This window comes from Anopheles ziemanni, chromosome 2, assembly GCF_943734765.1.
Source record: "Anopheles ziemanni chromosome 2, idAnoZiCoDA_A2_x.2, whole genome shotgun sequence".
Classification (NCBI taxonomy): domain Eukaryota; kingdom Metazoa; phylum Arthropoda; class Insecta; order Diptera; family Culicidae; genus Anopheles; species Anopheles ziemanni.
The window spans coordinates 7,039,413-7,055,957 of record NC_080705.1 but is presented as its reverse complement, the minus strand read 5'-3'; the positions used below and the strand labels follow the sequence as shown (position 1 = coordinate 7,055,957).

The window sequence follows — 16,545 nt, the reverse complement described above, 5'->3', positions numbered from 1 at the left end:
TTCCAGGAGCTTTTCGCTCCATAACATCGACAGCCGTCAAGCCTAATCCCTTCTTCCCGTAACATCCCGCAGTTCCAGCGGTGTTGTCGTTAGTTTTTATTTCTTTTCATCCCCGTAACACACCCTACCGTTGTAAGGTTACACCAGATTGTAGCGCACATTGCCAGGAGCACAACAACGAACGGCCGAAGCCCAATCGCGCAACCCGTCAAATGAAACCAGAGACCAACAGAGTTTCGTTCGGATCTCGAATTTCATGCGACGGAACTTGGCTCCCCAAAAAAAAACAACAACACTAACCCAAAACCATACCATCTGTTCTCCGTTGTGCCATTTGTTGCAGAGGAAATCAACGGTCAGCGCTGTTCCGTCGACACCGAAAGCTTCCTTTTCGCTTCAGGTAGGACCATGTTTATGATCTTATTTTCCGCGGAATGCGCTGTGCGTATCTCTAGAGCCGGCACCAGTGCTAGAGTCGGTTGTGTTAGGTTTACGTATTGTTTGTTTATGAGTACTTTTTTGTTCACCCCGAGTTGTATGATGATTCGCGCAACCGTTGCCAAATACTAATACGCCTGCAGCCTTTTAACCAATGCAGGCATACCTTCTAACCTTGATTCCAAGTAATTTTGGATAAAAATAGAGCTACATAAAATAAATTGTTACTACATCAGGACGTTTGCTGTATATATTTTTTGCACAACAACAGTGTAGTGAAAAGATTAGTAAATATTTTTCAAACACAACTTTGGTAGAGACAACATAAAGACCTCAAGATCTTTATAAATTTAAAGTTCAAGCAACGTGTTAAACCATTTATGCTTTACGTTATATAGAAGTATAGAAATCGCGCCACCTACGTAACGACATAATCAAAACATTCAAAGCCGATTCCGGAAGTAAACCAGAACCGAAAACATCAAAACGACGCATTGTGTGTAGATGCCCGAGGCTTATCCATGCAAATGTTGCTGTGGAGTGTTTGGATGGGATTGTCACCGGACTGAGACGGTGTCTAACCAACCAACGCCAACGCGCGGCGCTCCGTGGCGCACTTGACACTGTGACCCGTACATCCAGGGTCAATGGTGACGGATTCGGTCATGGGTGACCGGCTTTGGGAACCGGATTCGGCGCGACCACCGCGAAGAGAAGTCGAAACGAAATGCCGGCTACAATAATTTCTCATTAACTCCTGCAGTTAATGCTGACGATGAAGTAGACCACCGCGATGTCCGTCCTCCCTCCTCGGATCCCGGTCCGGAGTGGGGTGAGCCGTTGTTTATTTGTTAAGTAGCGTTTCGATGCCGGTCCACCATGACGGAGCATAAGAGCATGGATTCATTATTCATTGTTACCAGCCACAGTTTGGGGTGAGTTTCTTCGGCCGGGTTCTCCAGGGACGCTCGCCAGATTTGTGCCTCCGCGTTGGAAGTTCTCGAACTTCACGTGCACATGTCTGCTGGAAAGGTGGAGGAAAAGAAAACAAAAATAGGGCCAAGTAGGTGAAGTAGAATATGACCTTCGCTGGCAATGGAAGTAGCCAGAACTTTTTCCGAAAATGCCATCGCGATCGAACCAGCTACAAAGGTGTATGGAAATCATTTTATGCACTCAATATGGGAGAGCTGGATATGCCAGTGTCTTGTCTGAATGCAACGAATGAACCAAAATTGATTGTGCTTTCTGATTGCAATGGCCATATTGATTGCTCTTATGCTCCCAGGTCGATGTCAAGAAACCCAGCGCCATGCTTGCCACTAACCGACCGTGCGCCCGGGGTTCTGGCTGCCAATCAACCTGAACCAATATAATCAAGTGCCATCCCCATGTACGGGCAATTCGGTTGTCGTTCTCCTTTTTCGGCCACGGCACACGGAGGCCTACAAACGGCTTGCCACTGGCAAGACCCGTAAGACAGCGATTACGCTTGCGCGCACGCTTCGATGCCCGGCACGTATCTGTTCGCGTCCAGCAGTGGGTTTATGGCGCGTTGCGTGGATCGGGTTGCTTGGAGCAGGAGCGGCAACGCCATTGTAATCGATCAGCCCCGTTTTCCCATCCCGAGTGCAACCCAATGGGTCGACCTACACGATGAGCACGCTGAACAGCTGAAGGAAAAATGCTAATGTAGAACAGAAACGACTATGGAACCAAACCTGCCTAAGGTCGTAGTTGTCGTTGTCGTCATCGCAAGATCGCGCGATTGTTGTGTGCACGCGGACTACGCTTACTAATGCGCATGCATTAGATATTGCGCCCATTGCGACATTCTCCGTAAGTGCATTTTTTGCACTGTGGAACTCGATCCCGCTAGGGGGGGGGTAGTTTATAGCTGGACGGCGCGGGTGGACGTCATCGGAACTGAGGTAATACATCGCGAGTCCCACAGGTCATCCATCTATCTATAGCGTCGTTGGTTAATTGAACATACTTTGCAAGTAATCGCTAGAATGGACCCGAGTCGATGTAAATAGTCTCGCGTAATACTTAACGTGACGTGGAGAATACTGTTATTGCCTCTGGAACTGTCAATCGTATCTCCTATTTGTTTGTCGGCTTCTAACGATCGGAAGCGGCGGCGGCATTCGCTTTGTGGCAATATGCCGCCTGGGTTATTTATTTAACCTAATGACTTAAGATACTTTGTTGCATACAGCTGAGTTAATGTTCTGCAAGTATCTGCGATGTGTTACTTTATTCTTCATTCAAAAGCTATATTTGTGATTTGCTGGACGATTTTTAACTTGCTTTGGCATCTTGTAACCGCACCGGAATCTCCATCTATTGCGCGTTTGGCAGCTGACTTCAGGATGCCTTAAAAGGGAGATGTGAACAATACTTGAATTAGAATTTAATTGATCCCACCCGCTCTCGACAGGGTAGAGCGATCGCAAACAAGTTGTCTATCTCGTTCGTTGGTCTCAAGTTGGCCACCTCACTCCCCCAGGTCACGATCGACGATCATAAACGACTTGGGTACACCGAAAACCAATATTGCTGAGTGTGTCCCACTTCCTGGTCGCCCGGATTTTAACGATAATCATCAACGCGCCAAATATGCGCGCGCTGTCAACTCTTCTTCGCGCAGCGTGACACGTTGAGAGGCGTACCGGCATTTAGGCAAAGACAACCTGTTCCCCGTGGTTGGGTCATACAAGACAACCATCCGTTTGCACCCGCTGGTCCTTGGAACCACCGTTCAATATTTCCAAAACCGGTGCAACTTGAGATCGCAGGTGTTTTTCGGGGGAATGGGTGGAGCATGGCTCGTGAATGGAGGTGGGCCCTAGTTTGCATATGTTTGAAGTGTGGTTCTACAGGTGACTCAGACGTACGTCTCTTGTGCGTTGCTAAGAAGATGAGCATCTTTCGGACCGGGTGACGACAGCTGAAGACTTTTGACGTTCGTCGTAGTATAGGGTGTGCAGGAAATGAGTGGCCAAGACCCTTCGAAAAGACACGTTAAACCTGCCTTTGACGTAGCGTTGCTCATATGTACTCTGGTCTCGAGGAAGGAGAATCTTTTATATACCAATCTCGTCAGAATGTCGTCGCTGAAGGACACTCAGACCGCGCCGTCGGTTGATGCGGAGGTGGTATGTGATTAGCCATCTCCCATTAAGAAACGATCGTGGTGCGCACATGGGTGCGACGTTCCTCATCGGAGGAGGAACGACATTACCGGAGCATGGTGAGATGTGGAGGGTTTGATGCTTATTCGTGCGATTATCTGCGGCGCCAACCAAACTTGGGCACGGCGTTCCGGCGAAGCAGGAAGCGACCGTTGTCGACCGTTCGGATCGCGGTCTAGCGATGATGGCCACCGGGTTCCGAACGCCTAAGAGGCGCGGGCGGGTTATATAGCAGCTTCGGCTATTATCTACCTCATTCACCCGCGACAACAGACACACACACTGATCAGCTTAGGTGATATTGCCTACTGGAGAGGGAGTCACCCGTTTGCTGGAGGCGACTTCAAATGGTGGCTTACCACTCTTGCCCCAGTCGAGCGGTTCCGATCGATTCAGTTGCAAACTGGAAGACAACGACGATGGAACACCGACGACGCTGTGGTGCATCATTGGATCGTGGCCATTTCTACAGCTTTAGTGGAGATTGATTTTTGCAACCAAAGAAATAAAGCTCATAATTTGTCTGTTTGTTGTGCGGGTGTTTTCTGTTCCTCAACTGGTGTATCACCGGTTCCTCTTCCTCTTGCCTGTGCCGTTGTGTCATTTCTTCTAACATTTGTGTCGTTCTGTGACCGAGTTGATGATGACGATAGTAGTTATTTGAACAGTTGATTGATTTGCTGTTGAGGGCGTGAGGACCGAAACCGTTAGTCATTCTAACAACGTGCGGCGTCTCAAACGGGGAGCTTAACTCGCCTGTGGAGCAATAGAAAATAAAACATCTCAACAGCTTGTGCCGTTCTTCGTCATTTCAACATTCTGTGTTGGTCACGAAACGTCACAGGAAGGCGTGGAGCTTACGCAAGTGATGGTTCCTTGGGAATTGTGTTTAGAAAGCGTTCCCGTAAGCCATCCATCCATTGCTCGAAAGGGGTTTACAAAGACCATGCAATGATTAATATCCTTTTCTACTGTCGGTCACGTATCCTCTCCGGATGTGCTGTGAAGCTAAGTCACCACCATCGTTGATTAGAGTGTTATTCCTTCGTGGAGCATCTTCACAACACTATTGTTTCTCCTTGCGAAACGCCCCGAAATGAGCAAGATTTCTCCTCGGAAGGACCAATTAACTTTCTATTCCGAAGACGGCAGAGAGCAAATAACCTAGCGTCATCCGAAACATCCTCCCGTTGTCGCGCGCTGCCTCCAGCTTCCTCCACTTGTTGCGGGTGGCAAAAATGGCTTATTCATTTAGCTTCAGATGTCCACAAATTGAGTGTGCTCCATCCGGTAGTTCCCCCGTGGCAGCCTTCGGATGGACTCTTCTGTCAACTTCTGGTGACCTCGTGCTCATCTTCCCTACACCCCTCACGCTGTTTGTCTGTTGAAATGGATCTCGTGGTTTTGCTTATTTGTTTTACCACCATGCCCTTCCTGTGAGTTACACAAACCTTCCGCATCCGTTTCGCATCGCAGACCGCGGCTTGAAGGGATCCATAAGGGACGGTGTCCTGCTGCTGCTGCTGGTAGCTTTTCTCCAATTTGGGTGTCTTGTCGCCACCATTCGTTACGCCCGGCCAGGCCAGTTGAAAGGTTCCGACAGACCCGATAATGGTTTTTCAGTCTCAATGAGCAGCAAGCAGCAGCAGTTCTTAGAAAAGCGCCGTCGTTTTCCATATCTGAACGCCACTTAAGGTGACGGTTTTGTGGAATGCTATGTTTACGAAACGGATTTGTAAACGAAACCCATTTTCGTTCGGTCCCCAATAGTAATTGCTCCATTTGTCGCGGGTTTTCCGTCGGCATCCATCAACCGTCAGGTTCTGCTCTATGTTACTAGCGTGGCGTGAGCTAGGTTTACCCAGTCACTAAACATCAGGACATTAGCATATTCTATCGTCGTTTTATCCTACCATCGTCTGTGTTGCGAATGGATAATGTCAAAAGGTCGATATTTCCCGGGAGCGTTCGTGCAAGACGTTCGTGGTTGGAATTATTGTTGTAGCTGCTTCGCATCCCAATTATGCGCACAATTATGTAATCCGCTGTGATTTATCGGATTCTCGCTTCTAATCCGCGTGAAAATGTTATCTTCGTTTCTTAGGCGTCTTGAGGTGTAGACAAATTTCCAAACAAAGATGGCTTTGGCTTGGTATTATGTTGTGTCGAATCCGAAATCCTTTTGTCCTGTTTCTTATTCTATAAAAGCAGGAATATTCTCGAAATGTGACTCTGAAATTTCTTATGAAATAATCATGATTGATTACTTATCATCGATACTTCGTTACTCCAACTCGTTTGTTCGTGCTTTTCCTCGCGCAGCTGATTTTTATTAGTTGTTCGTTTGATCGTATTCGCTACGATGTTTGAAATGCTTTTATAAACATTTACTTTATGCATTGAGAATGATTCCTCATGACACTTTACCCAAAATGTGTCGTTTCATTTATGTTGATGAATGATGGATTCATCCTTTGACTACAAGTTACTCTTGCAAAAAATAAATACGGCACGTCCATGATGTAAAAGTATCTCCCAAACAAGATGTAAGAGACCAAAATTATTTTTTCCGACAGCGTAGGCTATGCAGTATTGACAGTTTCCCATCCCTCAAAAGATATCAATAACCGTCTGTTTTTTATACTTTCTTTCTTTTTTCTCTCTTTCTTTCTGTTTTTATTTTGTTTTAACCCCTTCTTTAGGATGTCCTCCGGGAAAAGCAGAACCACATCGAGCAGCTTATGCAGGAGCGAGAAATCGACCGTGAGGAGAATGCGAACCAATCGATTATGTACCAGAAGAACATCCAACAGGTAATATGGGAGGCACGTGTGTCACGGTATGAAGGCACCACGCGGCCGGAAAGGTGAAAAGGTTAATGGTTTTTTTTGTGTTTTTGTGTAAGAGCGAATACCCACGAACACGACATAATCAAAGAGTCCGTCCATCCAACTTTTGCATAACACGTACCCGGTACCTTGCTAATCATATTCAAAGTCCCTCGACCTATACCTCTTTTCCCTTACCCTGTACCACACGATGGAGATACGCGTTTCGTTCCAAATTTAACCATACCATTTACCCGACTCCAGCGCGATACCACCGACAGCGAGGTTGGACGCTGGGCCGAGCTGGTCCGACGACGGGCCCTCCGTATCGCCGATCTGCGCCGTGAGTTCCAGGGCTGGCACGGCAACCACGAGCGGCACTGCATCTTGCACGATGTCCTACTGGCCTAGGTATACCAGTTCCCCGGAAGAGCGGTGGTACAGAGAGAGACTACAAGCGTGATAGAGCTGACAGGCAGAGGACGACGGGAGCTCAACGGACGGCAACTCCGATTGGCCACAAAACGACGGTTTTTTTGGATGCTCCTGTGACGGAGATGGCGATCTGACACATAACGACATCGACATCCGGCTTTCCGGCACCACGAGGCATAAAATACAAATGGTTCCAATATGGCGCAGAAGGCGCCACGCGGAAGGAGAAATAAAATACACACTCTGGTGGTCGGCTTTTTTAGTTGTTTGATTGAGTTCGACACTCTTTCCCCCCGCCCCTGGTCGACCCAACCTACGAACGAACGAAACGGATGCCTCGTATCAATTGCGATTGCTTTTTATGGAAATAATATAAGATCCTATGTTTAAGGCTTTTAAGGCGAATATCCGCACTGTTATGGCGACATTTTATAAATGCGACAGTTGAAATGAAACAAACAAACGAACACTATTAAAAAAGACAGCTTGCTTTATGTGAACATTTTAAATTATTCGTCTAGTAGAAGGTGGATTTCTTTTGGATGACAATTCCCAGTCAAACACAAACCTTTTTATTAGTTATGGTTATTTTATGAAACGTTTGTCCATTTGCTTATCGTTTTCCAGTCCAACCGTACCAACATGGCAGCACGTAAACGTTTGCAGCCTCCAGCGACGAGCTACATACATAGATAGAGATCTAATATCCTCCTTTCCCATGGTTTCGCTGTATGGAATTGCTCCCTCATAGATTTTTAGTGCTTTGGCGGCTTGTTCGACTTTGTGGCAGCGTATTTTATACAGCGCAGACCTCAACAAAGTTTCGTCATTTCTATTCCTCTCCCGCCGCTACCATGTCAGCACTTTCTCCAGTGGGAGGGAGTTTTATTACATCGCCATCCGGTCGGATAGCAGGATCCGGTTCTGGTTCCGTCCATTTGCGACCGACGTCTTCCGGTGGTCTGGGTATGGGCTTTGAAATTAGCTCCGTTTTTCCCAACCATTACGAAAACCGACAAAATGGTTCCGCTTTTTCAAACGCTCGGCGAATGCCCGGAAGTTGGCATCTAAAAGAGCATAGGATGGTTGGATCTTTCCCGGTTACGTATCGGTTCGTTGGCTCGCTGCGTTGCATCGCTCTGGTGACCATGTCCCGGCGTCATCTCGTGGAAACAGCTGCAGCTGCCGGGTTCTCGCAAAAAAAGAAATCCTTGGTCGTCGTTCAAGTGGGTGTAGTGGAAGTGCTTCGAAAGGTTAATTGAGCTTCGATTGCATTGGAACAGACCAAGGGGTTAAATAGTACGGGAAGGGAGTGTATTTATTTCCAACCAGAAAGAAAATAAACATCCTTGCTCGCCCACTCGGCCACTCTCGGGGGGTGGACGTGCAATGGAAACGGACCACTGCGACACGCTGTTCCGGTGGGTTTCGTTCCTCCTGCGATTATATCCCCATTCCAGTTGCGTTTCTCACGTTGGAGCGCTTTTAGAAAATAAAAAACTCATCCTTTTTCCACCAGCTTACACTAAGACAATAAGAAGCTGAACGTCGAGCACCATGGCACCAAGGCACATTCTAGCCGGATGGTTTACCTAACGGAACACATATTGGAATAGATGAGTTTATTTTGCACGACGATTGTGTTCCGTATGAACTGTCGGATCGATTTGCTAGCAGAGCACCTTGCCTAGTGTTTCCTTTTGCGGACGTCGACAATATCCTGTTGGCACGTGTTTCCTGGAGCAAATGGAAGAAAATAGATTCACATTTCCGGTGCAACAGAAGCCTAATGTGAATTGTATATTTTTCAAAAACTATGATACGTGTACTGAATGTTTATATGAAGAAATGCCTTTCTTCTGTCACTTTCCTTTAGTTTCATTCAATATTTCCTACCTTCCCGATTCGTTCTGGAGCGTTTTGCTTCCACAAACTCCTCCGGTGTTCAATAATTGTTCATTTGCTGTTCTCCGCTTGTCAGGTCCAATCGGGAAAAAATATTCCGATTCAATTATACCCGTCGCCCGTGGGGATTTCGCGCTGTGTTGTGTGAAAAACAATGTGAAAGTTTGCCTTCGAGATGGCCACCCGCTGTCGCATGGTGACACATCCTAGGCGGAAGACAGCGTGTTCCATTGTATGTGCTTCCCATTCTGCCGTCTACTGATTCAACCATTCGTGGCCATATTCCGGCAGAATCGGCCAGCGTCTGCTTTTGGCATTGCATTCCCGCACGATCTCGATCGTGGATCGGGAAGATGTTGGGTTTTATTCATGTTGACTTGCCATTTTGGAATGTTTCCTCTTGGACGGACGAAGGTCATACGACAAGTTAGACCGGAGAAATACAAATATGTACATCTTACAACCCCAAACCCAATGGATCGCATATATGTCTTCCGATCCACTTCATCCCGAAAACGGGTCCGCTGCATCGTGGGCCAGTTTGTTGACCCGTCCGGAATCCCATGCGACCAACTTGTTGGGATGTTTCGGCGAACCCAATTCTACTCCTGCGTTCCTTAGTTCACTCCGAAGAAAACATGATAGGAGTTGGGTAGGGGTTGTAAAGAAAAATTCACCATTTCATCTTCGAGACGTTGGACATGACTCCCAGCACTCCACGGAAACAAGGTCATGCGACGTAGATGCATGCAAATGAACACGCGTTCCGCCTTCGAGGCGTTCGTTAACCCTTTCGGAAGAATGCCACTGCTCGGTTTCCTCTTCCTCGGAGTTGAACGAAAGGATAACACAGTCCCCTCGCCATGTTTTTGCCATCCACCCGCCCGAGGACCGGTAAGTCACCGGCGCTTCGGAGCAAGATGAATGGACACAGTTTCTGCTCGCAGGAGTGAACCCCCCGACTGGCGGAAGAAGCTAGCAAATTGCACTTTGCATATTGCATATTCCCATCCAGTGTGCTCTTAGTCATCGTGTCCCCTTTCCGGTACACCGATGGAAAGCGGGTGATGTGTCGATACGTTTTCACCACCCTCCGGTCCACTTTTGCACTTAACTCCAGCAGGAGTTAAGCCGTTCGGGGACGGGGCATCAGCTGGAATGCATCGTTAAACGGAACGCTCTGGTGCAACTCGACTATCGTGCCGTACAATAAGGTGTAGGAGAAGAGTATGAATGAATATCTGGCTCATTTATGCAGGTGCATTATTTTGCCGACGAACCGATGCATAATGTAGCCTATGATGATAACACTAGCTTTTGTGGTGAAAAGTCACGGTGGAACCCGCAAGAAGCATGCACAAATAGGCATGATGCAAATTGACAATTTTCTTCTTAAGCCGGTGGGTTGACAATGTTGCCATCTTCGGTGGTACCATCACTGCTTCCCCTCAATTTATGAGGCTATTAAATTGATTTCACATGTAAGGACTGTCAGATACGATTGCACAATAGCTTGTTGCGTCTTATGGTTGATGCCAATTGTATTCTTCATCTCAAACCATTCGTATTTTTATGGAACAAAGAGTGGCTAGTTCGTTAGGGCCTATATACAAAATATTAATTGGATAACACACATGGGTACTGTTATGCGTATACGATTTAAAATACTGAATGAACGTTTACTAATTTTTAAACCCAGGTGCGATTCCATTAGATAGACTGTAGTTTGAAAAGTATATTACCATGTCACTTATAACATCGCAAACCAATGATAATGAACTATAAATTCACTTTACTTTACAGAGCCTAGACTTGTTTACAGGTGTTAAAATACATTTTGAAATAAATCTTCCATCCCACATTTCCTTTCTACCATCCAATTGAAACTTTCCCCTCGTCGGTTCCTCCAGGCATAGATTTGATTCTGTCGTGTTCGTGTTTGCGCTCAATTTTAGTTTCCACACCAGTTTATATGAAAATACGCTCGAGTTCCTCCGCCTACATGCGGGTGGCCATAATTTATGCTTACATTCCTGATTGCCTTACATCGCTCTTTTTTTTTGCGTTCTTTCCATTTTCCTCCGTTCACGTCCATGCATGCACATGCATCACTGCTGCAACTGCAACGCAGCTGAAGGAAAAAGTTGCCTTGCTGGAAAAATCCCTCTCCGACGAGAAGCGCCGCAACGAAGATCTGCAGTTCAGCGTGGATGAGGTCACCTTCTGCGGCGAGGAGCTGAACGTAAGTAGTCCCGTTTGTGCGTTTGTGTACGTCCTGGAGCAAAAGGATTATATCTTCACGTTCACCCCCAAGCTTTCCCGAGTATGCTACACACCGACACACGTGTGTCATCCTTTGAACGCCAAGTTCACAATGGTCCCAGGCTGTGGGGATGAAGTGCTAGAAGCATAAATTATTATTAGTAACGCTCAAGTTACTTATTTACGTGCTTTCTGCTCCTTCAATCTCGTACCCGGGGGTACCTTTGGGTGTGATTTCGTGCGGTTTATTGCGGGTTGAGACAGTTTCAACCCAAAAGATAGTGCCACACTAGTCCAACCGGCACTCGCACTCATTTAATCGGTTTAGACTTTAGCAAGGCCGAACGTCTGGTTGTCATTTTTTTTTTAGTGTGTTCAGTTCCCCTTGCCCCGAATGTGCGGTTGTACATACTTGTTTACCGGAGACATTTCTAATCCATTTCACCCATCTCCATTTCGTGTAATATTTTCAGCGAAAAATTCAAAATTCTGTACATGTGAGTATGATGCAGCCCCGAGAGAGTCCAGCCGAAACCCGGCCGGCAAAAACCGATTTGCAATCGCCGTTTCCGTTTGCCAATGTATCCATTTTTGTTTGTTAGGTTTGTTTTTCTGTGTTGCATGCACTTGTTGCCCCAACTGTCGTAGTCAACTTCTTCAGTACACTGTGACTGTGTCTTCGTTTTTTTTTTATTATCGAAACGATCCTCTTGGTTTGGCAAACGGAAGGCGATCGCATCGCGCTCTCGATTGGTCTACATTTACAATTGGTGCTTAGTAATTGGTCGCCTAGCATTTGAATGTTTTCTTAACTTCTTGTGCCCGTTCGAGTCATGACTCGTTTGTTGTTCTGTTCTGTAAACTTAAAAGCATGATACATTCGTTTTCTTTTCAGATTATCAGTACATATTTTATTTCTTTTCGAAATTTGATATTCACACCGTTGGATATCTTTATCCTTATTTGCTCCAAAAACTAATTCCAAACGTTTGGTTTTTTGCTGATAGTCTCAAAGAGAACTTTACTGTTTTTGTGTTATGGCGTAAACACTAATCCTCTCCTTGGAATCAAAATTAATTGTATCTGCACGTACCTGTTGCCTGTTGTGCTGTCTTTTTTGTATTGTTACAATTTAAACAGCCTTTTCGTACCGGTCTTGTATGTTCCCTTTTGGTTGCATGTATGGACAAAAAAGAACCATTCAAAATTATTGTATGAACCGAAGTTATTCATATATTGCATCGACTGTACGTTATAACCTCGTTTCGTAGTGTAGTTACCTTTCGATAATTAAACTTTAGCTGAGTACAATTAACTTCTGACGTTGAATTGTAGCAAAAGAGTGTTCCTAAAAACTGTGTTGTTTTTTTTCGTTAACACCATGATTAGGCACAAACGCAAGTGTTTAAGGAACGTATCGGGGAACTGGAGGCACAACTAGCTGGTAGCGCCACAGGGAAAGTAAAAGATGATCAACAGCCGGTAATTTCCGATGAATACCTCAATGGTGAGTATAGGAAAACGGGTCGGAAAGGGCTTTCCACAGGTCTTAATCACTTCCATTGCACCACTAAAATGCAGCTGTCCGGGCAGAGTTGAATGCCGAAATCGATAAGCTGAAGGCCGAAATCCTCACCAAAGACCAGAAGCTACACCTGACCGAGGAGTTGAAGCGTTCGCTCGAGAATGAAATACAGAAGCTGCACGAAAGGATCGCGGAGGTGGAGCATACCGCCGAAGGTAAGCTGTCCGCGCTTACCATCTCCGAGGAGTGTCTCAGGGAGCAGATCAACTATCTCGAGCATCGGGTGGAGGAACAGAGCGATCAACTGACGGCGAAGGATGCGGAACTGGAGCAGCAGTATCTGGCGCTGAAAAATGCCGAAGGCGAACAGGATGAGCGGGTTGCCGCATTGCAGAGTGAACTGCGCGCGATGGAGGCAGAACGGAGCGATCGCGAGCAGACACGTCAGAAGCTGGAGGCAACGTTGGAGGAGTTGCGGAACGATTTGCGCCAGCGTGACCTCAAAATGGCAGAGGGTGAAACCGGTATGAAGGTGGTACTGCAGGAGAAGGACGGTCAGATCGGTAAGCTGCAGGACCAGCTAAAGGATTTGGAGGAACGGTTGGCATCGGCGGAGGCATTACAATCTCAGCAGGAGCATAAGCATGCAACCGCAACACAGACAATCGTGGACCTTCAATTCGAACGCGATGAGAAAGTTAAACATCTGCAGGAGATGGAACTAAAACTGGCCGCTGGTGCGGTTGCGCTTAAGGAAGAAACCACGCTTCGGCAGGAGAAGGAATCGGAAGTGCTTAAACTGGCGGGAGAGTTGCGTACACTCACAACAAACAATGAGGAACGGGCGGCCGAGTTGACGAAGACGCAGGACACGCTTTCAAATCAAGCCAAGCAACTGGATGCACTAGGAGAAGAAAAGACTAATCTCGAAAAGGAACTTGACCGTTTGCGGGAAGCACACGATAAGGTGCGATCGGAGCAGGACGTCCTGATAGCGGAACTGCACACCCTGGTCGACACGGAGCGAAAAACCATCGAAGAACTTCGGAAGGAGCTGAGTGCGTCTGAGCAGGAAAATCTTACCAAAGACAAGCAGCTGGAGGAAAACGAAGTGTTGGTGGGAGCACTACAAAAGGAACTGAAAGAACTCAACGTCACGAATGCCAACCTTAGCCAGGAGCTGGCGGCTACGAAGGCCAGCTTCGCGGACAAGGATGGCACGCTTGCGAAGATATTGGAGGAAACGAGTGCACTGCAGGCTCAGCTGGCACAAAGCAAGGACGAGATGGTCGCAAAGGTTAAACAGTTTGAAGAAGAGCTTCAAAAACGGGAGGCAGCCTGGCGTGAGGAAACGGAGAAAAAGGATGCTTCTACAAAGCAAGAACTTAGCTCTAGAGATATCAACTTGGCGCAGCTCACCCAGACCAAGGAAACACTTGAGAAAGATTTAGAATCGATCAGGCAGCAGCTAAAGGAGGCCGTTGAGGCAAGCCAGAAATCGGCGGAAGCAGTTGCGAACAAAACGGCCGAAGCGCTTTCTCTGGATCAACTGGTTGCTAACCTCCGGGCGGATGTTTCCTCCAAAGAGGACCAGGTCGGCAAACTGAACGCTGCCCTTGCGGAAAGCAACAGTCGCCAGGAAACGAGTGACCGAAAACTCCTGGAACTTCAAGAGCAGTTCGGTCGGCTTGAAATAGAGCGTGCGGATTTGGGCAGGAAAATGGAAGCTCTTGAGCAGCGATCTACTCAGGTCCAGGAACAGAAGCAAGATCTCGAGAAAGAGCTCGATACACTGCGTTCCACCACGATCGATTCGAACTCAGAGCTAGCAAAGATGAGCGAGGAGCTCAAGGTAAAGCAGCGTGCGTTGGATGAACTTCGTGACAGCTACGACACGTTGAAAATCACCATGGAACGGCGGCTGGACGAGACGGGCCAAACGAATGCGGGACTCTTGGAGCAGGTCGAGCGCGTACGGCAAGAGATGCAACATCTGTCCGATCAGAAGATCATTCAGGAGAACGAGCTCAACACGGAGCTCCGCAAGATCAAGGAAATCGCGGAACAGGAAAAGGACAACCTGGAGCGAGAAATTGCAACGCTACGGGCGAGCTTTGACGAGGAGCGCCAAAGATTGTCTAATGAATTAGCGCTGGTGACGTCCAGCGAAGCTTCCGTCAAAGAACAGCTTGCAGCAGTGCTGGCACAATTCGAGCAAACGAAGGACGAACTAACAAAGGAACTTGAAAATGTGCGTACCGAAAAGCTCAAAGATCACGATCTCCAAGTGGCCAACGTTAAGGAAGCTTTGGTACGGGAGGAACTGCTCAAAAAGCAACTTGAGGACGTCCGAGCGGAATCGAACGGTCTCAAGGAAACCCTGGACGAGTTGCGCAAGTCGATGGAACAAGGTAGTCACGAGTTGGCCAGCCAAATCGATCAGAAGACCCAACAAATCGTGAAACTAGAAAAGGAACTAGCGGATGAGCGAAGCGCACTAGAAAAACGAGTCGCAGAGGTGAACGAATTGATTGAGAAGTACGATTCGAGTACGAAAAATCACACGGACATGCTGCGGCAAATGAACGATTGTTACGCCCAGATCGAAGCATTGACCAAAGCGAAAGAGGAATCGGAAGCAAGTTGTCAACAGATGCGCCTACGCTTGGAGGAACTGAACAGCTCGTACAGCGAAATGGAAGAGGAACAGGTCGATCTGGTCAGCCGGGAAGAGGCGATCAAGTTGGAGCTTAAGCAACTTCAAGAAAGCATGCAAACCACGACCGCAAGCTATATGGGTCGTGAAACTGAGCTTGTGGGTAAAAATGAACAACTAACGAAGCAGCTGGAAGAAATGTCCACGATACAGGAAGCGTACAAAACCGAGATGTCTTCATTAAATGATAAGCTGGAAACGCTTTCAACTGCCGCCGCCGAACTGCAGTCCCTGATTGCCGAGCATGGTCCATTGGTGAAGACGAAGGAAGCTTTAGAGAGCAAAGTTCAAACGCTTGAGCAATCAGTTTCGGAAAAGAATGCATCCATTGCGAATCTTACTGAATCGCTGGAGGCGAAAAGTAAGGAGTTCATCGAAAAGGAAGCTTCGGTGTTAGTGAAGGAAGATGAGATTTCCAAACTGATGGAAAGCGTAGCCAGCAAGGATGCCGAGCTGAACGAAGTTCAACAACAGCTGGATGCGGTGCAGAAAAGTCTTACCGAAAGCACCGAACTTGGCATACGCTTCGTGGGTGAAACGACCGACCTGAAGGAAGCTCTGGAGCGTGGCCGTGTCATCCAAAAAGAACAGGATGAGCGGGTTAAAGAGCAGCAGCGGCGTATCGCCGAGTTGGAAACGAAACTGTCCGCCCAAACGACGCAGTTCGACGAGTTGCTCGATCGAAAGAAATCGTCCGAAACGGAACACTCGCAGCGCATGCACGAGTTGAACCAGCGGCTTGTGGAGATCGAGAATGGCAAGCGGCAGGAAATCGAAGAGTTGCAGCAGCGGCTGGCCGAGATGCTACAGCGTGTCGAAAGTCAGGTGGCCGAAACGGCGCAGACCGCGAGCAGTAAGCGGACGGCCGAAAAGCGTCAGCAAGAGCTCGAGTGCGCCAAAAAAGATCTGGAGTTGCGTGAAACCGAGTTGCAGTTTACTAACCGTCGGCTCGAGAAGGAGAACGAGCATCTGCGGGCGCAAATAGTGGTGAAGGAGGGTGAGCTGGCCAAGTTCTCCAAAGCGGCAGCTACGGCGGCAACGGCGGCTAACGTACCGGAGCGCCCCAAGGGCGTTGAGATGCAGGACGTCGAATCCGGAGCACAGATCGATTTCCTAAATTCAATCATCGTCGATATGCAGCGACGAAACGAAAAGCTCACGCTACGGGTACAGGCCCTCGAGTCGACCAGTGTCGAAAGGTAACGGAATTACGTTAACCAAGTTATTCGTCTTTTTTAT

The 16,545-nt window shown here is 47.5% G+C and overlaps 1 protein-coding gene across 1 annotated transcript in view; it reads left to right on the top strand.

Moving 5' to 3' along the window:
• LOC131292240 (restin homolog) overlaps nt 1-16,545 on the top strand; it is a 52,477-nt gene that overhangs the window by 34,059 nt on the left and 1,873 nt on the right. The window contains exons 8-13 of the mRNA XM_058320797.1: nt 344-400; nt 6,338-6,448; nt 10,935-11,045; nt 11,539-11,562; nt 12,455-12,572; nt 12,647-16,505. Of these exons, the coding sequence (XP_058176780.1) occupies nt 344-400; nt 6,338-6,448; nt 10,935-11,045; nt 11,539-11,562; nt 12,455-12,572; nt 12,647-16,505 (4,280 nt within the window). The remainder of the gene's footprint in view (nt 1-343; nt 401-6,337; nt 6,449-10,934; nt 11,046-11,538; nt 11,563-12,454; nt 12,573-12,646; nt 16,506-16,545) is intronic.